Genomic DNA, 26,669 nt, shown 5'->3' on the forward strand with positions numbered 1-26,669 from the left:
CCCTTCCCCACTTCTGTGGATGGGGCAACAATCACGACAGACTCTGCTAAGTTTCCACAAATCATTGGTTTATTAGAAAGTTCCTTTCCCTAATTTTACAGCATATATATCTCTATCATATGTGATAAATACAATCTGTTATGCTTGTAAGTAAGGATAGGTTTATTTTGTTGTTCCTTTTTTTTAAGTTTTAAAATCACTATCCTGGAAGTTAAAGAAAACTGCCCCCAGGAAGGCAGAGGCAGCCAGAGTATGGCTCAATCTACAAGCTAATGGGAAGCAGCACAAAAGTGTTAATACTGTATCATTTAAATATTTACATGGGCTGAAGGCAAAGAAAAATGAGTTCCTTCACTTCAAACAGACAATTTCATTTTTCCAGTGCTAGTTATCAAAAATGTGATGCTTCTGAACCAGACGAGGAGCACTGAACAGGTAGGACGCTCAGTCAAGAGCCCTGTTTGCCCAGCACTTGCTTCTCATCAACTCAAAACCTTTTCTTTTGGGAATTTGAGAAGAAAGGCAGACACAGAGCCTTGGCCCAGGTAAGTAGGGTTTGTTTTTCCTGTCAGGTGACCACCTAACCAATTCTAGCCACAGGAATAGGTAGGGAAATGCTGAACAGGGAACTGCTAACTACACCACAGATGAGACCTGCAATATCAAGACCTTTGGGTCAGTGTGTTAATTAGGTCTGAGCCTGGGTGAAAGGCAAGAGGAGCAAGAGGAATTGAGGTGGTACTTCCTCTGGTAGGTGTCATGAGAGAAATGAAAAAAGGAATCTTTACTGTGTAAACTATAACGGGCCAGAAGGCATGGAAACTATGAAGCAAAAAAAATTTGCAGGATCTATAAATGTGCTCACCTCCCAACAAGAGGAGGAAGAAAACTGTCCCAACACTATCATCCCCCAGGTCTATTTCTCCTTCAATTTCTAGCCAACCCAAAAGGCATATTAAAAAAAAAAATTGTCAGAGGGGGCCTAAGTACTAGGAAGGCAAATGGATCGCCGGGAACAAGGCACCCAGGAAACCCAGGAATCCCCCAGACAATCACTATAAACCTCACTGCTTCCAGAGAATAAAGCTCTTGAATCTTTCCCTCCTCCTCTGTGGGGCCCACCTGTTTCTCTGTATAAAACAGCAAAGCATGAGGGAGACTGTCATAACTGAGTATCCCTCTGATGCCCTCAGCAGACTGCTGCCCATTAGTTAAAAAATCCCACTGCTGGGGACACCACTTACTGTAAATTACTAACCATTTTGTCCCAGCAAAAAATGTTAAACAATGTTCCTTTTATCATTTTTATAGTTCATAACTTCAAAAAATACATGAGCTTGATAAAATATACATGCTTAGTCATTTTTGCATCTAGCAGAAAACAAATACTTTATTTTTGTTTTCATTTTATAACTTTTAAAGTTTCTTAATTCAACTAGGGCAAACATATTTACACAAAGCCACCAGAACAAGGATCACTTAAAGAGCTGGATGTAAAAAATATTATTGCAGTATACTACAAATATGGGACCTTTTTTATATGAGCTACAAAAAGCAGCATTTACGTTTGTAGAGTTCAGTGCAATTTTTTACATTAAAAAAAAAATCCTATAAATTAAGAAGGAAACATCAACATGACAGAAGAAAATACACCCTTCAGACACATGAGCTCCTCTCTGGGGAAGCACATGGGTGACTCTATGTTCCGCATAGCTTCTATTCATGGTAGAATCTTCTTTTCTGGGATATGCAGATGTCTCTTCTGGGATGAGGGGCATGAGGACAACAGTGCCAAATGTGTGGCTCTGTTTGTGTGGGAAGTGGATCGAATACAGCCTGAGTAACATCTGGTTCCAGGTCAGACTCCCTTTCCACCTCACCCAGGATAACATAAGGTCACCAACGGATGGTCAAAGATACTGAGAAGGCAGGACCAGATGGACAACCCGCCGGCCAGAGGAGGAAAATGTTTTAAAATTTATAGAAGGGAAGAGCAGAGGATAAAAAATAGAGGGAGGAGGGAAGCATCTAAACTCAACAGTTTGGAGATGTTGCCGCAGAGAGGTGGGTAGCACTTACTGGTGTTCCCTAGCTTAGAAACACAGGAGAGGGAGGGACAAACAGAGAGGAAGAAGGAGAAAAAAAAAATAATCCCTGATAGTAAACCTAAAGCAAACCTCAAATCTAAAACCACCCCTGCAAGCCAAAACTCGATTCTTTGGCTGTCAGACACTGCCCATCCCAGCTTCTACTTGCTGGTATTAATGGCTCAACACCCCCAAGGGAAGATTTATGGGTCACCCTCCCTGGCCCTACCTGGGCTCCCATCCCCCAACTCATGTGCCATGGCTGGGGGGGTGCTGCAGGTCCTGACCTGAGAAGATGGGGTGAAGTAGCGGGTGAAGGTGGAGGGCAGTGGCAGCTGCTGCAGCAGGCCGTGGGGCAAGTAGGGTAGGGTAGAGGGCAGCATGTGGGACAGGGTGGAAGGTGAAGGGCCCAGGATGGATGGCTGAGGCGGGAATGATGTGGATGGGATGGCTAGCGAGAAAGGTGGCAGGGTGGCCAGGGATGATTGAGTGAGTGAGGTGGGACAAGGAAATGGGGGTCAGGTGGGGCTGGGGAATATGATGTACTTGGGCAAGTGGCTGGGGATGGGGGTGGGGGTGAATGCCAATGGCAGCAGCAGCTGCTGCAGCGTGATGTTGCAGGATGGCATGCTGAACAGTTGTGATGGAGGTGGCAGAGGCTGTGGCCGGCTGCTGAATGTGGATAGGCTGCAAGGCTGGAGTGGCTGGGGCCAGGGCAGCAGAGGCTGGAAAGGCCTTTACTTGCTTGGCTAGAAGCTGCTGCTGGATGTGTTGCTGTGCGGCCTGCTGGAGCTTGCTGTACTTCTCCATCTCCTCGGGAGTGAAGGTGATGGGCTGGCTCTCTAGGGGGGCCAGGGAAGCATCCTCAGCCCCATCAGCTGACTCAATACTAGGCTCCCCACTGGGAGGTGCATAACTGGGGAAGTGCTCAAGATCTGGTGCTATAGGCAGCAAGCTGGATTCCACAGGGCCTGGCTGACTGCCACTATCCACGGACTCTAGGGTGTCCCCATCACTGGGGTCAGGGAGGTAGTTATGGGAGATGGTTGGGTCCCCAGGATAGCAGTCAGAGTGCACTGGGGTGCCTCGTGGAGCCACAGGGTGATCAGCAGTAGCTTCTTCAGACTTTGGCTCTTCTGGGGGTAGGTCTGCCAGGGGGCCAGCTGTTTCCTCTGAGGGGAACTGATGTCCAAATGGTGCATCACTATTCCCTGGAGGCCCTTCTTCTGTCTCTGACTGTTCTTGCTCTTCCCCCCTTTCTAAGCCAGACTCTTCACATTTCTTGGTGTTGGGCTTTCGGGTAGCTGGGAGCTTCCCTATCAGTGGAAGGACAGGCTTACTGCCAAGAGAAGGGGGGAGCTTAGGCCCAAAGTAACCTTGAGGTGGGTCCTTGAGCTTGAGCCCAGCTTTATTAGGGGTGGCCAGCACCTCCTCACTCACACTGGGTTTCCTCTCCACTTTCCTTGACTGAATCTTCTCCAGTAGCAGTTTGGCAGTGACGGAGTTCTTGTCTTCAGGGCTGCAGTCACCTTCTGACCCCCTTCCCGCACCAATGTTGCTGTTCTGGGAGGGTGGGCCTGTCCCTTTACCATCATCTCCTCTGCCATCTTCTTTCTTTCCAGGACCTTCTCCCCGGCCTGATCGGAAATAGTGGGGAGACTGGGAGCGGTAGATTTTAGAGCGTATGAAGTCTCGACGACCAGAATGCCTTTCCTCAGGGCTCTCGTGACCCCATGATCCCTTCCTGGAGCCTGATCTCTGGGAAGGGCTCCTGGTGCTTCGGCTGCGGTCCCGGCTATAGCTCCGGCTCCGCTGCCAGCTGTGGGCTGTGGTGCTGCGGCTTCTCCGTTTGCTTCGGCTGCGACTACAACTGCTGCTGCGGCTGCGGCCTCGGGATCTTGAGCGTTCCCTGGTATGACTCCGAGACCGGCTTCGGGACTGGCTGCAGCTGAGGCTATAGTCATCATCAGAAGATGAATATTTGTGCTGTTTGGATCGGTGCTTGGAGCTGGCATAGTCTGAGTCATCAGAGTCGTGGGAGCGCTTGGAGTGCCTTCGCGATCGGTCACTATAGTCACTATAGCTGTCATCAGAGTAACTGCGTTGTCTACTATAGCAGCTCTGGTCTGAAGAAGCATCTGAGCTACTTGAGTAAGAACGCCGGGAGGAACGGTGTGAGGAATGGTGCCGGCCAGACCGTGAGCGACTACGGGAATGCTCACTGCCCGAATCTTCCTCCTCCTCCTCCTCACTATACTGGGATGGAGACTTCTGGTGCAGCCGGCGTGATGAAGCATCATCACTATCCTCATCTCCACTACTGGGTCGACTCCGATGGCTGGACCTGCTGCTCCGTTTGGTGCTAGCTCTTCGCTGGCAGGATGAAGCTGGAGGTTCGCTTTTGTGTTTCCTCCCACCATGATCTTGTGAGCTGCCACCACTTCCACCTTCATCCTTCTTGCCACTGCTCCCTTCTTCAGCTGGGAGAGATCTCCGCTGGGAATCATCTTGAGCTCGCCACCGTCTTCTTGGTGGTGCAGGGCTACCACTCCCAGGGGGTTCTGATTTGGGACCTCGTTCAGAATCTGCTGGGGCTGATGACTTATTCTTCTTTCGTTTTCGTTTCTTGCGTTTCTTAGACTTCTCCCCAGACTCTGCCTTAGAGCTTTTCTCTTCTGGGTCAGCCTTGTGTTTCCGTTTGTGTTTGCTGGATTTTTTGTGCTTCTTTTTCTTTTTATGTCGGTGGGATTTTCCAGATCGTTCTTTCTTGTTAGGAAGGCTTCTCCCTGTGTCTTCTGTCTCTGACCCATGGCTGCCCCCAGGCTCCTGCTTATTCAGGCTGCTACAGGCAGACCCTGAAGCAGGTACATCCATTCTGCCTCCTGAGGAATGTTCTACATTCTCTTCCCCCTCCTTGCTTTTATTTGGCTCGCCTGGATCAACGCCTTGGAGATGGTCCTTTGAGGAACCAACTATGTCCTTTGGTTTTTCTGTCCCTTTAGCTCTGGCATCTTTGTTCCTTGAAAGTTTAAAGTCAAAGTATAAAGGGTTACAACTGTATGAAATGGAGGGTTCTGCCTTGGTGAAAATTAATAGTTCTGATGGCCACTGGAGGGCAGTGCTTTCATCTTTGCTCAAAACAGGAAAGAAGGGACCAGTAGGATGTTTGGGTCCCTCGTGGCTTTCTTTCCCTGCTAGGGTGGCCTGAGAAGTTTCTTGAGAAGGATTAGACTCACACGTTTGGATCTCTGAAGTACTCTGACTCTCTAAACTCTGCTCACTTACATCCCCTCCTGAGGACTTCTTTGTCTCAGCTTTACTTCCAGGCTCTGACGGCTCAGCCACACTGGTTTCTGTCTGCTGCTCGGAGACTTCACTAACTGTCTTTTCTGCTCCTTGGCTTGCTGCCACCTTGATGTAGCCTTTAGGCTTCGGAGAACTGCTTTTTTTGCTCTCTAGGGCACTCTTTGGGTGTGTACTATTATCACCTTCCATTTGTTCACTGGCTCTCATAAAGAGTAGGAAGGGAAAATTAGGTTTTACTTTGCAGTGTGCTGGGGGGATGTAGTGGTAATACTCTGGCTCTGTAGCCCCAGCTCCTTCTTCTCGCTTCATTCTTTTTAACTTAGATAATGTTGATGCAAGGGACCCTCCATCCTGAGGGTCTTCATCCTCTTTTTTACCATCAAGATTACTGCTACCATCAGAGTCTCCCACCTTCTGCAGTCCTTGGTCAGAACCCTTCTCATCAGCTTTTGCTCCATCTTCAGAGTTTCCTTCCTCTGCGTGGTCCTTGAAAACTGATGCTATTGATTCTAGTTTGACAGGAGCCTTCTTGGCAAAGGAAAATGACACTCCCAATTTTTGCAATGGGGTCCCCAGATTATTCTTAATGCCAAAGCTGACGCCTTGGGAGGCTAACCCAGGAGCCTGTGCCAGGCCAGTGGTATTAGTGATTTGTATTGCAGTGAAAGGGCCTCCTTTATCTGTGGAGAATTCGGATCCCAGGCCACAAGTGGCAGTGGTACTTGTGCCACTGTTTGTAGCTGATTCATCTTTATCATCATCTCCACCTTCTTCATCTACAGCCACTGTGGTTGGTCTGAACATGGGACCACTTCCAGGTGCACTACACAATGGTTTAGAAAAATGAAAAACAAACAAAAAAACAGGTTTAGGGGTGTATTTTATACTTCTTATAAAATACTTATCTCTTACGTTCTACCATTACATTGCAGGTAGGTTTCAAAGACACTGAGTGGTCATCATTCCCGAGCCCTGCGCTAACGAAGGGAACTTCCTCAGTAAGGATGAGCAGTCTCGCACTATTAATCTACCAAGCTACATTCCCAGGGCTAGTCAGTTACTGCTGTCTAAAATATAAAAAAGTAAGTCCTATTTCACAATTCAAATAGTCTACCATTACCATCTGGTACAGTCTACCAGTTCTGTATCCATTCTCATTTCTTATTATATCATCCTACCCACTCAGTATGCTATCAAACGCAGGCTGAATATCTATTCACAAAGGTTGTATTTCATTCAGGTTAAAAAAAAGAACCTAATTTCCTCTGTGCTTTCAAATTTCATTTTTTAAAATGTATATATTCTCGGGCCGGCCCTGTGGCTTGGTGGTTAAGTGCGCGCGCTGCGATGCTGGCGGCCCGGGTTCGGATCCCGGGTGCGCATCGAGGCACCACTTCTCCGTCCATCCTGAGGCCGAGTCCCACATACAGCAACTAGAAGGATGTGCGGCTATGACATACAACTATCCACTGGGGCTTTGGGGGGAAAAAAATAAAATAAATAAAATCTAAAAAAAAAAAAAAATAAATAAAATGTATATATTCTCTGAGTTAAACATGCCTCCTCTACCGTGCTACTCGACAGCAGTCTGTGGTTCGTATGTCTGGTTTAGAAACTAAGAGTCTATGCCTATCTTCTGGACACCAGGCCCAAGCATTTGCTTTCGTTTTGTGATACTTTCTGGGCATTCCGTACAATGATCATGATGCTACTAAGCACTTTCTCAGCTTTGAAAACAGGAACCTTTTGAGGAACCTCAAAGCCAGTGTTTTTTTGTTTTGTTTTGTTTTTGTGAGGAAGATCAGCCCTGAGCTAACATCCATGCCAATCCTCTTTTTGCTGAGTAAGACCCGCCCTGAGCTAACATCTATTGCCAATCCTCCTCCTTTTTCTCCCCAAAGCCCCAGTAGATAGTTGTATGTCATAGTTGCACATCCTTCTAGTTGCTGTATGTGGGACGCCGCCTCAGCACGGCCAGACAAGTGGTGTGTCGGTGCATGCCCGGGATCTGAACCTGGGCCGCCAGTAGTGGAGCGCGCGCACTTAACCGCTAAGCCACGGGGCCGGCCCCTCAAAGCCAGTGTTTTAAATTCCTGTCATGTCTCAAATTTTTATAGTGTGTGGACTATACAGGTATCTCTCAAGACAAACTCAAGAACTGAAGAGAATTAGATACCTGTCTGCCTGAAGCCCTTGTTATCTGAACTCTAGCTACTAGCTGTCCTAAACTCAGGAACCAAATATATTTGCATAATGTGGTATCCTTTGCTATCTGAACTTTTGCTAGTGGAAGATGAGACTCCAACAGATTTGGATAGCAAGAGATACTTACACTGTGTCATGAAACCTACCGCACAACAAAGAAACTCTCAAATTGAATAAAAAGGGGATTTATTTTGATCTTTTACTTAGTCTTGTGCCATGTTACTTCAATAATACTTACTATGGGGTCATGCATTGCTCCTAGGACAATGAAATACTTGATGATGGATCAAAACCTTCTTTTACTCTTCCAAGAGATTACTTGGTCATCTTTAAACTGTTTATAAAACTGAGAACTAAAAGTTACCTCTGAAGAAAAACATGTATTAAAATATGTCCTGAACGAGAAAGTGGCCTGGCATATACGTTTTAAGGTGGTACCCTTGCAACATGCCCAAGAGGAATGTGTTTACTACATAAAGAGCTGCCAAAGAAGGAATGAGAACCAGTTTATAGGGAGTTTATCTCAACATAAGAGCTTAGAGGTTAGTTCTGTTTCAAAAATTAGACTGTATGTGTTCTCTCCCTTCCTTCTTCCTCCAAAATACAAGAGAAGTAAATTAGTAAAAAAGGAACCGGACACAAAAATAAATCTAGTAAGTCCAGGAACTTGAAAATTGGCCCCAATTTGGCTGTAAACTTTTAAAAGCCACGATCATAGTTTCTCTTTCTACCATAACCAGTTCCTTCCTTTGGTCCTGGCCAGCCACTAAAAACAAACATGGGGGCTTAAAGTCTTTCTGATTGAGGCACAGACCTCATGAATCCTCAGATGCTCAAAGACTGGGTCCCCCAAGTCTAGCTGCTTGGAAATTTAGCCCTAGGTGGGGTAAATTCCACCTAAGTCAATCCCTGCCCCTATCAATAGGGGCGGGTATCATCAAGAATCATGAAGGAACATTAAAAAGAATACTCATGAAGGCAGGAACCTGCAGAGAAATAAATGGATAGAATTCCCTAGATTTTAGTGTTTAGTACTTAAAAGGCAGTTACAATACTTGAATCTGTGCCCCAGTAGTTTTTAGCTATAAAATAGGATACTGTAATATATGTGCTTTTCCACATAAAAAGAATGTTGGAGAATAGGTACAATAATAATAGTTGCATAATTTATTGATTTATTGAGCATCTTCTATGTGCTAGGCACTTTTATAAACACTTTTGATGTAATAATTTAATCACTCTTCACAACAACTGTAAGAAGTAAATTGTTATTATCATCTCCATCTTACAGATCAGGAAACTGAGGCACAGAGCCTAGATAATTCAGGTCACACAGATAGTAGGATACCTCAGAGTGCACATTCTTAATCAGTATATTATACTCCAAGTATACATATGCTTTCAATTTGAAACAAGGATCTATTAAAAACTTAAGGATTATCATTCTTAAATCTTAATTTAAATCTTAAATTATAATCTTAAATCTTAAGGATTATAATTATCTGTAGAACCCTCTGAGAGAAAATATCCTCACCATTCGGCTTGTTTTCTTTGCTCTGCCAATTCATGGAGCCGCCGAAGGGCTTTTTCCTGTTTCTTCTCATCCTTGCGGGATCTTGAAGAGACATTTCGAGCAAACTCTCTCTGTTTGAGATCTTTCAATCTCTGGGGTAACAAAAGAAAGAAAAGACAGGGTGGGTGACTTAGAATAACTTGGGGATCCTGAAAGCAAGGCCTTTAGAATATTTACACTCAATCAATGGTTATATAGTTCTAGTACAGAATACATTGTTATACTCTCTTACGGTAACTGAAAACACAATGGCTGATTACTTTGGGTAAAACACTTGTGGAGTATCTGCATTTCTAATTAGGACAGCATACCATTTGCTTTATTGGGCAAAATTAAATGATTTCAGAAGCAACAAGCAAATTTTAGAACATTAGGAGGAAAGAAAAGGGACGATTTAATCACCTGCTCTTCCAGGATGCAAAACTAGACAAACAGAACATGAGATAAATTGTAATAACATAAGCCAGAGAAACAGAAAAGGGTTAAGCTAGTACAGAGAATTACCCAGGTGTAAGATCTTAAAAAGCAATGTACAGCTTACATGGGGAGGTTATGTGAATCAGAACTAACAAATAGAAAGCATACTTTTATTTTACCATAAAAAGGTGCTTTATTTCTTTTCAGCATGAACACTTTTCCCGTAACTATCAAACAAACCTGTCTTCCAAAGCTAGAATGTTCAGAGCTCACCAGTCTGACCACTTTCATCTGGTCAGTCTGCTGAAATTAGAAAGTAATATGTATAGCTTTTCATCTTTCATGGCCCTGATAGGAATATCCAGAAGAGGAGGAGGGAGAATAGAGATAAGTCAAAGAATTTATTACTTTAAATCCTGATAAAAGAACAGGTCGTTTATTCTCAGAAGTTACTATGTAATTTCCTTTAAAACACAAAATGACAAAAACCAGAAAAGAACATTGCTATGACACACTGGTGACAGAGTCCAGACTTATCTATCTGCAATGAAGAAAGAACTAAAATTATTTTCAATACACTAGATAACATAAAAAACAAACCAAAACAAAACACATACATTAACCTATGCTTTTACAACAGCATTGGGAAAAGGGATTTGACCCAATATAAAGTGGACATTGCTTTGTGGAAAGGCATGATGTTCAACAGACAGAGGAATTTTCTTACCTAATATTTATGAAATGTGTTTTAAATATTTTTGAATTGGGAGGGGAAAAGGGTGCAAAGACACACACAAAAAAAGATATACAGCTAAAGACACTCGTAGAAAAACTCACTCTTGTGATCTGGGCTCCCAAATTAGAAGGATTTGCTTTCAATACATCAGCTGAAAATGTCACATCACAAAGGAAAAAAAGTAAAAATAAAACAAGAGTGGAAGAGAAAAAAAACAAAGCAAGCATTACTACACAAGCTCTTAGTGAATCTGAAAACTATTATACTGAACAATCAGGGACAAAGCCATCAACTCTAAAAGGGTTGGGGAGAAGGGAAGCACCTGTACAACACATATATGTGTACATACACACAGAGTGACACAGTAATAAGCCCTCCTAGAGAAATGGAACCATCTGCATTTCTTCAGGAAAAGTGGTTACAGAAGTTTAGGAAAGACCACTGCAGTCTAAAAGCAGTCAGTCTTATTTTCAGTTACCTTTATTTTGGGGACGTTCAAGTAACCAACAGCTGGCAAAATTGTTTTACTGAGGCTCGCTGCCCAGAATTAAGATTTTATAAAAACCACTGCAAGATGGAGGATGAAGCATTTTAAATAAATATGAATTCCAATTTACTCCTTCCGAGAATGGGGCAGAGAGAAAGAGCCTATATATAATTATTTTAGGCCACAAACCTAGTTTTTTCTGCCCCAAACACTTACCAGGCTCTCTAGCCAAGAATTATAGGATGTATGTTTTTCTCATATCTGCGTCTTCTTTCTAGCTACCCCATAAGCCTGGAAAATCTCCCCATGCCCCATCATTTCCTTCAATCTTACAAATATTTCACCACTTTTAGGAATTACTTCCCAAACTACAGGACATTGTCTAAAAGAATGAACGTTTTATCAAAGTCTGGAGTCTTCAGGATAAGTCAGACAGAGACCAGGGTTTCCAGTCATTTCACAGCTACTCGGTGCAACCCTGAAACTTAAAGCCTAGGTCTATGTCCATATCATCTTGAAGCACTCCATCTCAAACTCCTAATTTAATTCCAAATATAATTGGAGGTAGGGAGGAAAGAAAATGGGATGATGTCAATAAAACAAATCAAAACTGCAACCCCTTCTAGGCAAAGCTATCCCTGTACCATATAGGGTGTAGCAAACACTCCTACATCACCTTTACAAACATCTAGTTAAGTCTGGGGTCTCAAAAGTTGATTTGGGAACCCCAGAATTCTTACCCAAACCTTACAGAACAGGGCTTGACAACTCTCCCAAACCCAAAATGTATATTTGAGGTCTCAGATGAAGGTGTTCTGATAAAAATGGATTCTCAACTCCAAGTCTCTCCTTTCTACTCAAGGTGAAACTAAATTCTCCTCACAAAGTCTCTACTGTCCCCTCATAAGAAGATAGGATTTTTCCTCTTTCTGCACTGTGTTGGCACTTTGTCATAGCACCCACTAGCAACCACCATAATTTTGCTCTGACTATACTTATTCCTGTCTTTTAGAAAGGCAGTATGTGTAAAGTTTCAGAGTCAGAAAGACTTGGGTTCAAATCCATTAATTACTAGCCAAATGGTTTCACCTCTTCAAGCTCCAGTTCCCACATTAGAAAAACAGGGTTATCTAGTGATAGATTTATGAGGTTAAAAGTCAAAATAAATGTAAAGCACTTAGTATGTCAAAACTGTTCAGTACTGCCCTCCCCTTTATTTGGGACAGGGACTATGGCTTATCTCTATAATCAACGCTGCAGTACATGGAGTGGTACTAAGTCTACAGAAGGCATCTGGTAAATGGCTGGTGAATAATTTGGCTTAAACATTGAATCCTTGATTTTTCCCCAAATAAATTTTTTACCATTTGTAGGAAAGTCTGATATGAAATATTCTCTTATCTCTACTAGGGACATATTCAAGTTACAGAATATGGTTTTCCTAGCTATTATTCTCATATACTAAAGAAGTCCCCTTCTTTAGGGAATCAAAAAACCCAAATTTTAAGCCCCTTACTTCTGGACACAATTAGGCCAAATGGCAAAAAACATACTGACCAGAAACTTCTCAATTTCCAACATAAAAAGTAATTTTTATAAAGGTACAAGGCCCTACTTCAGAGTCAGGTTTTCCAAAGTTTCCTATTTTATTCCAAAAAGCTACCAAGCCTGGCTCCTTTGCCATTGAATGCCCATATGAAATTTTCTGTGACTTGTACTTTTACTTTCCTTTTAAATTCTAAAGAGAAGCACAACTTTAGACAACTTCTTCAAGGTGAGAATAGAGGAGTAACATACCTGCCTGTCAGAGAATAGAGCTCATGTAAGGAGACCAAAAATTTATAGCTGTGTTGTCAATCCAAAAACTCTTTTCAAAGGCTGAGCAAATTTCACATTATACACAAAAATTCAAGTCAGACTCCAAACTGGGACACACAATCTAATCTGAATGGATATATAACCATTTAAGCTGACTCCAAAGCCATTATGTCTTTATTTCTGAAAACTATAAATATGCTGTCTGAAAAGTTGCTAATAAATTTGTTTCTTTATTGAACTATTAATGCTTATTAATAAAAATTTAAGCCACATATTTCTACCTGGAAAACATTTGATTCAATATCGAATCCCATACAAAATGAAAGGGTTTAAAAATCCTGTTTTCCTGAAAAACCAACAGAATGTTTCCAAGAAAGTATACATCTGTGGCACAGAACACAACGGAATGAACATTTCTCCCTGATTCTTTTTTTTTTTTAATTTTTTGTTTATTGCAGTAACATTGGTTTATAACATTGTAAAAGTTTCAGGTGTACATCATTGTACTTCTATTTCTGCATAGATTACATCTCCCTGATTCTCAATCACATGGTAGCTGAGGTTTCCATTAAATCTCCCAAAAGACAAGTAGAGGGAAAACCTTAACAAATAATCCAGCACTTGAAATACCCATCCCCATAATTATGGCTCTTTTTTGGGCTAAAGACCACTTCAAATGCAAACCACATTCCAGTTCTTAAAACACTGCTAAACAGCACAGTATTCGCAGAAAAATGTCTACTCCAGACACAAACTCCTGCTCCACTATCCATCTCTGAACAAATTAAACCAGGGAAATGAGAATCTGGTAAATCTTACCAAGTTTTTAATGTGGGTGATCAATTTGCTCACATTATCAACAGTGTGGAATGTCAACAGCAAGGAGTGGCACCATTCCTGCTAAACTGTGTTTAAGCTGAGAATGAATGAGACAAAGATATTTCTGCATATAGTTTTCCCTAACAAAAGATGATTGAGTCTAATAAAATATTTTTTGTAACTTTTGGTGCTACTCCTCTCTTCTATCAAAACAAAATTTGATGTGAGAAGTTTATATTTGATTGAGTATACTTTACTAGGAATAAATCTGATTATTATCTTTCTCAAGTATTTTAAATCTATTGTCTCAACTTAATCAAAACCATTGTTTCCATATGAAGGGAATTTCAGGCATCAGAAGGTCGGCAGAGTTTAAGGCAGAGAGTATTTCCTATTGCCACTAAGAATCCTATGTTCTAATATTTACTCACCTCTAAAGAGAAAACCTGATTTTGTCTCTTTAGGGTCACAAGATTATCCATGGTTTCTTTCTCTCACCAGACAGGAACCCCACTCTCCCAGAACAGGGACTGAAGCGTGGTCTTCCTTAACTAACCCTGCAATGCACACATCGTTGTCTGGGGTCCAAGAGAGATGCTCAATAAACATTTATCAAACTGGTTTCAGTTTTAAAATGATTTGGGAGGGCCGGCCCTGTGGCTTAGCGGTTAAGTGCGCGCGCTCCGCTGCTGGCGGCCTGGGTTCGGGTCCCGGGTGCGCACCGACACACCGCTTCTCCGGCCATGCTGAGGCTGCGTCCCACATACAGCAGCTGGAAGGCTGTGTAACTATGACATACAACTATCTACTGGGGCTTTGGGGGGAAAAAAAAATTAAAATGATTTGGGAAAGGAAACACATACACACACTTTTATGTATTATTTGTTGGTTACAGAGATGGGAAATAGTAAAGAAGGGGTGGTTGCTTGCACCTCAATCTCTTTCGCTGGCTAAGCATAATGCACCTTTTCTTGAACCTCAACCACTTCCTTTCCTCTATGTCAACAATCCTGCACACCCAAAATCCAGGTGACATAACATTAATGTGGGTCTCCCCTCCCCTCCCAAACTGGAATAATCATGCTGTAGTTGTTGCTTGGCCAAGTTACCCCAACTCAAGTCTCAGTGTTTGATGCTTCTAGATGAGACCATCCAGGACATCATCATTTGGTGAGAGAGGGAAAGGACCAGGAAAGAACACAGAAAGTCTCAGCATTATACTCAGGGAAGGAAGATCATAGTTGAATGGTTAAGGAAATCCAAGTTACTGGACATTAGACGTAAAATCTTTCTTTTAGCATATGTATATCAGTAAGTGATGAAAATGAGTTTTATTCAGTAATAGAGAAAACCAAATGTCTGGTAACCGAAAACTAAACACTAATGCTGATTACATATACTGAAAAAATCAGAGAAGAGAAGGTAATAGTACTCTTTTTGCTGGGTAAGAGTAGTACTAATTAGTCATTTATGACAATACTTACAATTTATGCCCAATTATTTTGCAACACAATAACTATTAATATCATTTAGTGAATATCAAATTAATTTGTCACAAAATCACTCTGTAATACTGGCTTTGTCATGTGCAGGAATTCAGCAAAAACCCTTAAAAGTATGGTATATTCTCTAACAGTACCAAGTGTCCCTGCTTTAAGGTATTTTTTTTTCATACACACATGTACATATATGTATATACAGTCACCATCACTAAAATTTAAGATGGATAATGAGGTTTTAAAATTAATTTTATTGGGGGGCCAGCCTGTTGGCGCAAGTGGTTAAGTGCGTGCACTCCGCTGTGGCGGCCCGGGGTTCGCCGGTTTGGATCCTGGGGGCGCACCGACGCACTGCTTGTTAAGCCATTCCGTGGCGGAGTCCCATATAAAGTAGAGGAAGATGGGCACAGATGTTAGCCCAGGGCCAGTCTTCCTCAGCAAAAAAAAAAAAAAAAAAAAAAGAGGAGGACTGGCATTGGATGTTAGCTCAGGGCTGGTCTTCCTCACACACACAAAAAATAATAATAATTTTATTGAGATATAATTCACATACCATAAAATTCACACATTTAAAGTGTAAAATTTAGTGGGTTTAGCACATTCTCAGAGTTTTGCAACCATCACCACTATCTAATTTTATAACATTTCCATTATCCCCAAAAGAAACCCCACACCCCTTAGCAGTCACTCCCTATTGTCCCTTTCCACTTAGTCCCTGGAAATCTAATCTACGTTCTCTATAGATTTGCTTATCCTAGACTTTTCATATAAATAAAACCATATAATATGGGGGTCTTCTGTGACTGGTTTCTTTCACTCAGTATAATATATTCAAGGTTCACACATGTTGCATTCAGTAAGTTGTTCCTTTTTATTGCCAAATAATATTCCATTATATGGATATACCACATTTTGTTTATCCATTCATCAGTTAATGGATATTTGGGTTGTTTCCACTTTTTGGCTATTGTGAATAATGCTGCTATGAACAATCTTACACAAGTTTTTGTGTGGATATATATATATTCATTTCTCTTGGGTATATATAAGTCATATGGTAACTCTATATTTAACATTTTGAGGAACTGTCAAACTGTTTTCCAGAGGGGCCACACCATTTTCCAACCCCATTAGCAACGCAGGAGAGTTTCAATTTCTCCATATCCTCTCCAACACTTGTTACTGTGTCTTTTTTATTTTAGCCATCCTAGTGGGTGTGAAACGGTAGGCCATCGTGGTTTTGTGGACAACGAATTTTAAGTATATCTACATAGCCTTCCGGATCATATCCGGAGGCAAAGATTTGCCTGTATATAAAATCTGAACGAGCGTAATTCATAAAAGCTGCTTAGGCCCAAAACAAACGGAAGAGCAGCATCTCAGTTCAGAGCTCTCTTTTCAGCACTGTCACCTGCAAACTTATCGTTACGCCTTAGGTTGCTTTTAACTTTTCAGACTACAATAGAACATACAGCCTCATCCCAGAATCTCCACCACAGTTCATCACTGTGATGAATCTAAGTGTACAGGGGTAGAAAACAAGTTGAAAACTACAGAACATAAATAAGGTAGAACCATTTTTATTCATATTGGGATTGCGTGCCAAAATGAAGAACAGGGTTAGAAATACATAATAAGATAATACAGGGTTTACCAGCAACCTTGGCTCCCAAAGAGTGTTTAGGGTTATCCCTGCTCACAAAAGCAGACAGCTTCCCTAAACAGATGCAGTTTTCCAAGGTTAACTAGATTGTAATAGCTGGGTGTAAGAAGTCTATTCCCAACGAAAGCAGAGGCGGTGAGCACATAAGATTTAACAGGTGAAAAGGCTCAAAACATGCTCGATTTTTGGAAGACTGGCCAAATGATGCTAATTCTCTTATTAAACAAAACAGTCCCAAAGAAAATAGCATCCACAGTGGTACCAAGTACCACTGAATCTAAAATTTTTATCTCTTTGCTACAGGTTATTAAAATTACAATATGCTCAAGTTCTGAGATGCGTTCCTTTCTTCACACTTGCTTTGCTTCTTAAAGCATAATCTCTTCAGAAGTGACCTGTGCTGTTTAAGTCAACATTTATGAAGCTCTGGGATTCATAAGTACTTTACGATTTTCCTAACCTATTTCACATCTTTACAATAACCAATTTATGGTTTTCTAAGGATAAACATAAACACCCAAAATATGGAGTACCTATGGAATATCTTCATTGGTATCTGATTTTAGCGGTTTCACTTCTTAGAAGTATCATTCCCTTTTTATTTTAGCCCTAGAATTATCTTCTCTGACCTTGCCTTTTTAATTTATTTACTTCTTGTGTTCCCTTGACCCCAAAGTAGCATCAAAAAAGGAACCCAGCCTGCATTTCTTCAAATCTGAAGTGGCTCGCCAGAGGTCCAATTGGTTTTGATGTGCTTATTGTCCTGATGCCGTATGTGCCAACCATACACAGGATCAAATGCACTAAAATATCGTGAGAGGCAAAAATCCAATCAGTAAAACAGTGAAACTTCAAGTGGAAAGTGACCACTCCAAACCTGAATGAAGTCCAAAATTGAGCATTCCCTCCAACACCAAGGAATTTCTCAGAAAATACTTCAATTCAGAACCTGTTTCATTTTTGAGTAATGAGGAAAACTGTAAAATTTCTATTCCTTGGTAATATACATTACTGGGTACTGAAATAGTCAATTAAGAATAAGCAATGCAGGGCTGGCCCCGTGGCTTAGCGGTTAAGTGCACGCGCTCTGCTACTGGCGGCCCGGGTTCGGATCCCGGGCGCGCACCGACGCACCACTTCTCCGGCCATGCTGAGGCCGTGTCCCACATACAGCAACTAGAAGGATGTGCAGCTATGACATACAACTATCTACTGGGGCTTTGGGGGAAAAATAAATAAATAAAAATTAAAAAAAAAAAAAAAAGAATAAGCAATGCTGTCAAAAAATAATTGTAACAGTTTAGACAAAATTAACTAAATCATGTACTAATAGATTCTATTCTGTACAGTTTAGAATAGAGACGTCACTGATGGCTACTACAAGCTTAATCTGTTTTAGTTCAGCTATTTAAAGCTCAGGAAACCACTACTTTTACAGCTGAAACAAACGGAGTATTAAATGAGACTTCAGTCTTTTCAAAAAATGTAAAGAAGTACTGAGCTTCTCATACTGAAGCTATTTTACCAAAAAAAGAGGTAGGCTGAAAGCATTCTTTCCTCTGACCAAGATACTGATTCTCTCTACAAGTTAAAGGAATTTCTCAAAGCTGCTTTACAGTACCAGATTTTGATAATTGGATCAGACTACCACAGACGGTTTTGAAACGGACCCAGCACTAAGGAGAAAGAAGAAGGCAGTTTTACAATGTGCTACTTCTCCAGTGCCAACTGGAACCAGCAGGAGTCTGTGTGGAGAGGAGGGAAAGGTATACACAGGCTCAAATGTTTAGAAGGATTTGGTAGGTAATAATGAGTCACAGAGACTGATGAAAGAGAAAAATGAAGTGGAAACCATAGCTAATTGGAGAGCAAATGCATGCCTTTCTAAAGAGAGAGCAACTGGGGCCAGCCTGGTGGCGCAAGCAGTTAAGTGCGCATGCTCCGCTGCGGTGGCCTGGAGTTCGCCAGTTCGGATCCTAGGCGCGCACCGATGCACTGCTTGGCAAGCCATGCTGTGGCGGCCTCCCATATAAAGTGGAGGAAGATGGGCACGGATGTTAGCCCAGGGCCAGTCTTCCTCAGCAAAAAAAGAGGAGGATTGGCAGATGTTAGCTCAGGGCCGATCTTCCCCACAAAAAAATAAATAAAGAGAGAGCAACTATTCAGCTTTAGCCAACTGTTATGTTGAAATGTAGGTCCAACGTTCTTAGATATTTCAAGGTAAGACAAAGCCTAAATGATATAAAATCCCATTTTTAAAAATTGGGAACCAACTGAAATTAACGGGGAAAAAAACTACCACCACAAAGGCCAGACAAAATACATCTGTGGGACAACTTGAGATCTCTGGTTTATGTACCAGAGGCTGGCGAGTAGGGACCCTTAGTGGCACAAATAAACAATAAGACTGGAAGAATCCTGAGTAGGTAACAAAGCACCAAGAAAGCAAAAAACAAAACAAAAAAACAACTAGTGTTAAAATAAGGCACTATTATTGTGCTGCTACGAATTTACCTCTGGGAAAGAGAATATTCTTTGGAGTTTGAATTTTAGGCCCTCTGAAAAGCTAAAGAAAATGGATTCCATTGTCATATCTATTAGCAGACATGTTTTTTAAAAAAGATATGCAAAATAACTAAAGAGGCAAGGAGTTAGAGATGGAAAAATGTTTAGTTTCAAAGTCAACTTTAACTTATAACTAAGACAACAAAGGTAGGAGAAAATGGATACTAATGTTTATTGAGCACTCAGGCATATAAGAACTAACTTATAAAAAGAGGAATCATAGATTGGGTTATCTCTTGAGGAATGAAATGGCCTATCCTTGGAGACCTCAAAATGTACTGAAATTATCACTTTAAAAAACAAGGGTTAGGGGCCAGCCCGGTGGCGCAGCAGTTAAGTTCATGCACTCCGCTTCCGTGGCCTGAGGTTCGCAGGTTCGGATCCTAGGCACGGACCAATGCACCGCTTGTCAAGCCATGCTGTGGTGGCGTCCCATATAAAGTAGAGGAAGATGGGCACTGATGTTAGCCCAGGGCCGATCTTCCTCAGGAAAAAAAAGAGGAGGATTGGCAATGGATGTTAGCTCAGGGCTAATCTTCCTCACAAAACAAACAAACAAAAACCAACCCAACAAACAAAAAAAACCACAAGGGTTAGACTGCTGAAAGAGCTAAAATACCTAATTAGCTTTTTCATCTTTGAAGATCAAGCTGAGTCTTAATATCTGTGTATTAATAACTTTCTTCACCAAATATCTTAGAAAATATGAGAAAAACTAGTGAATAATGAGAGGCACATAACACTCCCCCCCCAAAAAAATCACCACAAATGAGGGTGACCATGTAGCTCCTTTTTGAGAGATTAATAAAGATAAGGGCATGTTCAGGATCCTTCCTATACTAGTAGTTTACTGGTAACATCAAAGATTATTTCTCTGAAAAATTTAAATGGTGAAAATTTGATGGAAGATGCAAACCAGGGATTACTAATATACAGTTGAATGTACTTACCTATTATCTCAGATTCATAATAATCCTGTGTGCCTTCCTGGAAGACAAGACAGCGTGTCTTTATGATTTTAGAGCATAAATTTGGAAAATGGTAGGTCCATTTCTATGGTAAGTTCACGTCCATCAGAGAGGAATGAAAAATAGGACCCACCTCCTCTTAGGGGTTATTTAGCTGTGTTGTACCAAGGACAATCAAAGGCTCCTTATAAATTCTAAGTGCAGGGAAGAGTAAAACTATAAAAAATTTAGTACTGTGCATTTTTTTGTTTATATATTTATAGCATCCTGTTTCAAGATTCTACCATTTGCATTAAGAGAACAGTATAAAGAAAGATGAAAAAGCCTACATTTCAACCAAAGAAAGAACACTCCACCAAAAACAAACAAAATAACAAACCAATACTACATCTGGTCTTTTTTTAATACCTAAGATGGGCTTTTGATCTAGGTGAAGAAATAAGTTCACAAGTATTCATTAACCACACCAGCTAAACATTTTTTCCCAGACTAGGGATCATAGATACATCCTATATTAATGGATAAGGTAGTCCATGCATTCTCTATAAGAAATCCTTAATTTTGTATTTTCACTTTGATGATAATCTAAAAAAGAGTAATAAATGAATATTTGGGATCATCTAGATCAGCACTTTATAAATGTTTACAATATACTGGGAACTTAAAATGGTAGGGATTTTTGGTACCGAGCAAAGGCCAAATGATATCACAATACTACATATATATATGTATTTGAAAGTTTTTCAGTAGTCCTAACAGAACAGCGTTTCTCAACCTCATTATTGACTGACATTTTTGGCCAGGTAATTTTTTGTTGCAAAGAGTTTTCCTGTGCATTGTAGGATGTTTTGCAGCACCCTTGGCCTCTACCCACTAGAGGCCAGTAGCATCCTTTCTCTAGTTGTGATAATTAAAAATGTCTCCAGACATTGCCAAATGTCCCCTGGGCGACAAAAATCTCGCAAAGTGGAGAACCACTGCAATAGAGACATGTGGTGAGAGAACTGAGTCAACACAAGGTGCACAGGAGAATAAACATGTCCACTTCAAATGAACCAGAGCTATAACAATTTCTACTACTCTCAAGGTGAAAGCAACATCACCAAAACATTACCATCCATCACACTAATGTTGTCAACATGCATTTTATTAGTTCTCTACTTTTCCTCAGATTTAATTTGTAAATCTGATTTGCTTTGGTAGAATTTTATTCCCCTGAAAAAAGCAAGTCTATATATTATTCAAGTTTGAATTATACATTTCCTGGTTTATTTTTTCCTAACTGAAACTTTACACAAGAGATTTTTCATCAACTAAAAGTGTAACCTTTCTAAATGTCCTTCTGGTGCCTAACATTTCTTCTGGAGTCTTAATTTATCACAGACAATTCTTAATTGAAGAAATTCTCAAAAGACCAAAAAGGTGGACACGTATTTAGATGCTATATGTTTTTGTTAATTCCATGAAAAATAACCCCCAAATTTGAATTATCTATAAACTGAAAAGTTGGAAAAGGTACTGGATAAGCAATATTTGCTGCTGCATTCGTCTTTCTTGACAGATGATTCTTTGAAGGAGTAACTGCCAATATATCTTGTCTATGTATATGCTCTCTACATTTCTCTTCTTCAAATCAAGCAGAGCTGACAATATATTAGAACAATGTCCACAGGTGTATAAAAAGTTGAAAAGCTGTCCTGAATACAACTCTACCAGTGGAAGAATCTTAAATTGGTTAGATATGGTTAAATGTGGAAGACACTGTTGCAAAAAGTATAATACTACAACCAGCTTACAAACTATCCCTGTGCTGGTAAAAGTAAAACTTAGCCAAAGCTTGCCTTTTACCTGTGCACTGAAATTCTTATGGATGGTTGGAAGATGAAGCAAAAAGAAAGCTGGTTCAATAGGTCCAACTTAAGAGAACAATACAGCAATGCTCATAAATCTTACAAGTTTAACAAATACAATTATTGTACCCCAAAAGACCTAGCGAGTTCTGCTAAAGTCACCCAAGATCAAATGGCTCAAAATTCTTTAATAAGCCAGAACTGTTCTACAGATTTAAAAAGATTCATTTCCTTCTTCTAAAATCCCCCAGGGGAATTGTTGCTGTCTTCTTTACGCCAGTAACTAGTTAGGTACAAGTTTCTTCTCTAAATCGATGAAAGAAAAAAAGACTGCAAAGAAAGTGGAATTCATTTTTCAGCAAGCTCTTCAACATGCAGCATCAGAGTTTTTTGTTAAAGCTAAGACAGCATCTAATTTTATTTTCCTTCTCAAGATTTATCTACCTTCCAAGGTATACCAAATAACAAAATGACTTACTCATAGAAAATAGTAGCCAATAAAGCATGATCTTATACACAGAAGATGAAACGACCACAGTCTGGGGTAACTGGTAAAGTTTAAAATGTTCAGAAAGGGGGAGAAAGGGAAACAAAGCCCTCAGTGATCCTCAGTTGAATTACCAAATTAAATACAAATTAAGAAACCACTCAAAGCCAAAAACTTTATGCAAGAGTCATGAAGCTCACAAGTCTTCACTCTACATAAAATCTTGAAAGGGGGAGGTCTATGTCATGACTTCTGTCACTGGAAAAAAATTAAGTCAGTCAGATGACCTCAGATAAAGACTGGTAGATACAAGAAATCATAGACACCAAGTTTTTTGGGTACACTCATCAAATTCAATAGTTATAACAATAAAGTACCTTTTTCTTTGTTAGCAAGTAACTACTCCTCACCTGCTTGTGCGCATGATCATAGGAGTTGATATGGTTGTCAAATTCCTGATGTTTCTGATATTGCTTATCACAGAGTTCACAGTAAAAGTTGGCTCTGAGGTCTTCTAACGCTTTGGCAATTGCCTTCTCTTTATCAACATAATCCTGCAAGAAACACAAAATACAAAAAAATAATGAACGTGGTAGAATTTTAAGTGAATGTTATAAAGAAGCAGTCACACCTGAAGAGAGAAAAAAGGGCTTTTCATAACATTTAGTGGTACCAGTAAAAGCCTGATGTAACTCAAGTGGCAATTTGGTGGGGTAATTTGTGTGTAGTTGTACTAACAGTTGTCTTCTTTTTTTTTTTTAAAGATTTTATTTATTTATTTTTCCCCCCAAAGCCCCAGTAGATAGTTGTGTGTCACAGCTGCACATCCTTCTAGTTGCTGTATGTGGGACGCGGCCTCAGCATGGCCGGAGAAGCAGCGCGTCGGTGCGAGCCCGGGATCCGAACCCAGGTCGCCAGCAGTGGAGCGCGCGCACTTAACCACCAAGCCACGGGGCCAAACAGTTGTCTTCAAATAAACAAATGTTCAAAAAGAGTTTAACTTTACTATCCCTTTTGGCAGGATGGCAGACTAGATACTGTGTCATCCCCTAGTCCTACCCCTGGCTCAAAAAACCCCAACCAACCAGATATATAAAATATAATTTTTATTGCATTGCAAGAACCATAGAAAGAAAAGTAAATCCCCAAGAAGGACAATAGGAGAAAACAAAACAAAACCAAAAAAATCAACTACGATCTGAAACTGAAATCAGAGCTGTGATGGGCAAGGGCTTTTCTTAGGACATGTGGATGACAGTGGAGCTTGGGGTTTGAGTAAGGTGAGGGAGCTAAACCTGAGAAGCCTCATTAATAAGCAAAAGAACCTTGAAGTGGGCTGGATAGATCCCAGGGTTTCTAAGTCTTAAATTAGCAGCGGAAATAAAAAATATTTTCAGAAAGCATGATCAATTCTGACTCTAAAAATTTTCCTAGATTAATATCAACAAAATATGAATTACAATCAAAGATTACTATAGACACAAAAGGAAATTAATCTATCACAAGTGAGAGTCACAGGAAATAAGCAATAGATTTAGGCCCCCAAGATCTCAGATATTGAAATAGTCTGTTACAGAATATAAAATAACTATAAAATGTTTAAAATATAAAATGGAATTACAAAAATGAGCAAACATAAAACACTATATATTAAAAAACACCTAGGCAGACTGCAGAAAGAACCAAATGAGACTTTTACAATTGAAAAACCTAATAGTAAAAAATAAACAGAAAAATTCATCAACTACTTAGGAGATGGGCTAAAAAACAGACCAGATACAGTTCAAAAAAGATGTAGTAGGATGGTGAAAATGTTCTGGAATTAGATCACAGCAATGGTTGCACAACCTTGTGGACTATACTAAAAACCACTGAACTGTATGTACACTTTTAAAAGGGTGAATTTTATGTTATGTGAATTATATATCAATTTCAAAAAGATGTAAACAGGAAAAGAGATTGAAATTACTTAGAATGTAGCACATAGATAAAGAAACAGTATGAAAAATAAGTTAGGAGCCATGGAGAATAGAGTAAGAATATTAACACATGTATAACTGGAATCCCAGGAAAAGAGAATAGAGAGCACAGATGAGAGAAAAATATTTGAAGATACAATGGCTGAGAATTTTTCTGAACTGATGAAAGACAAGACTCCACAGATACAGGAAGCACAAAGTATACCACAAAGGCTAAAGAAAAATATGCACCTAGACACACTTTAGTGAAACTATAAGGGAGCAAAGATAATGAAATCATAAAACTACTCGAAAAAAATTAAAGATCACCCACAATGAGATTGAGAGCAGATTCAAAAGCAACAACAGAAGGTAGGAGACAGTGTGCTTCAGTGTGCTGAGAGAAAATACATTTTCACTTGTCTACCAAATAAAAATATTTTTCAGAAACGATGAAATGAAGGCATTTCCAGATTTACAACGTTTACTACCAACAAATTCAATAAAAAGAAACTTCCTAAAGCAGCATTTTTGAAATCATAGATTGTGACCCACTATGAGCCATGGCATTGATTTAGCCGATTTAATAGGTATAAAAAAGGAAAAAGAAAAAATGGAAAAAAATACACTGTATTTCACATAATAAGGGTAAATATTGTCTTATAAAACTTTTGTTTCAGTTGTGTATGTGGGGTTGTAATATTAAACATATTTCTTACCGTGGACTTACTTGAAAGTCACTGTTTTAAGGATTTACTTTAGGGAAGAAGGAAAATGATGCCAGAAAAAAGATCTGAAATACTATAAGTATATGGTAAGCAAATAAAGAAATAAATATGTAGATTACCACCACCACCACCACCACCACCTAGTTTACAGAATGGAAAAAGGACAAAAGCAAAATGCTAGCTGGCATAGCCAAGTATAAGGGGAGAGTGTTTAAGTGTTCTAGAGTTCTTCTACTGATGGTGATAGTGTTAACTTTAGACTTTGTTAAATTGAGCACAATTTGTACTAAAATTCCAAGCGTAATTATTAGAAGAATAGAAGTAGCAAAGGAGGAAAGAATAAGAAAACTTAAATTTTATAAAAGTAAGACAACACAGTAAGACACAGAAAAATCAGGAAAATAGCAAGTAAAAAGATGGTACAAACAGATTTATAAGTAATTACAAGACATGTAAACGTATGAAACCACTGTCAGCTCACACTTCCCAACTGCAAAACTTACTACAAAGCAACAGTAATCAAGATGGTGTGGTACTGGCACAAGGACAGACATATAGATCAATGGAATACATCTAAGAGAAAAAACCCTCATACATCTATGGTCAACTGATTTTTGATGAGGTGCCAAGACCGTAAAATGGGGGAAATAACAGTCTTTTCAACAAATGGTGCTGGGACAACTGGGTAACCACATGCAAAAGAATGAATCTGGACCCCTATCAAACATGACATACAAAAATTAATTCCAAATAGATCAAAGACCTAGATCTAACAGCTAAAACTATAAAACTCTTAGAAGAAAATATAGGCCTAAATTTTCATGGCCTTGGATTAGGCGATGGATTCTTTTTTTTTTTTTTTTTAATAATTTTATTTATTTATTTATTTTTTCCCCCAAAGCCCCAGTAGATAGTTGTAAGTCATAGCTGCACATCCTTCTAGTTGCTGTATGCGGGACATGGCCTCAGCACGGCCGGAGAAGCGGTGTGTCGGCACGTGCCCGGGATCCGAACCTGGGCCGCCAGCAGCAGAGCGCGCGCGCTTAACCGCTAAGCCACGGGGCCGGCTCAGGCGATGGATTCTTAAATACGGCACCAGAAACACAAGCACCAAAAGAAACAATGATAAAATGAACTCCAACAAATTTTAAAACTTTGTGCACCAAACGACATTATCAGGTGAAAAGAAAATCAAAAAATGGGAGAAAATATTTGCAAGTCATATTTGACAAGGGTCTCACGTCCAGAATTCATACAGAACTCTCATAACTCAACAATAAAAAGACAGCCCAATTAAAAAGTGGGCAAAAGATCTGAACAGACATTTCTCCAAAGAACATATTCAAACGGCCAATAAGCACATGAAAAGATGCTCAACAGGGCTGGCCCCGTGGCTTAGCGGTTAAGTGCCGCGCTCCGCTACTGGCGGCCTGGGTTCGAATCCCGGGCGCGCACCGACGCACTGCTTCTCCGGCCATGCTGAGGCTGCGTCCCACATACAGG

General features: G+C 40.2%; 1 protein-coding gene across 5 annotated transcripts in view; it reads right to left on the reverse strand.

Annotated features, from left to right (window-relative positions):
- Window positions 1–36: 36 nt before the first annotated feature.
- The window catches only part of GPATCH8 (G-patch domain containing 8), an 85,320-nt gene continuing 58,687 nt past the window's right edge, over window positions 37–26,669 (reverse strand). For 4 of the 5 annotated variants that reach the window (XM_087441268.1, XM_087441272.1, XM_087441269.1 and 1 more), the window contains 3 exons: window positions 22,891–23,034; window positions 9,133–9,263; window positions 38–6,216 (listed from right to left, as the gene is read on the reverse strand). In XM_087441268.1, coding sequence (XP_087297394.1) covers window positions 2,337–6,216; window positions 9,133–9,263; window positions 22,891–23,034 — 4,155 coding nt within the window. In that variant the 3' untranslated portion in view covers window positions 38–2,336. Of the gene's footprint in view, window positions 6,217–9,132; window positions 9,264–10,425; window positions 10,476–20,125; window positions 20,163–22,890; window positions 23,035–26,669 lie in introns of all 5 variants that reach the window. The other variant, XM_087441273.1, reaches the window with a different exon arrangement.

This window comes from Ceratotherium simum, chromosome 16, assembly GCF_057802395.1.
Source record: "Ceratotherium simum simum isolate JZ-2026a chromosome 16, ASM5780239v1, whole genome shotgun sequence".
Classification (NCBI taxonomy): Eukaryota; Metazoa; Chordata; class Mammalia; order Perissodactyla; family Rhinocerotidae; genus Ceratotherium; species Ceratotherium simum.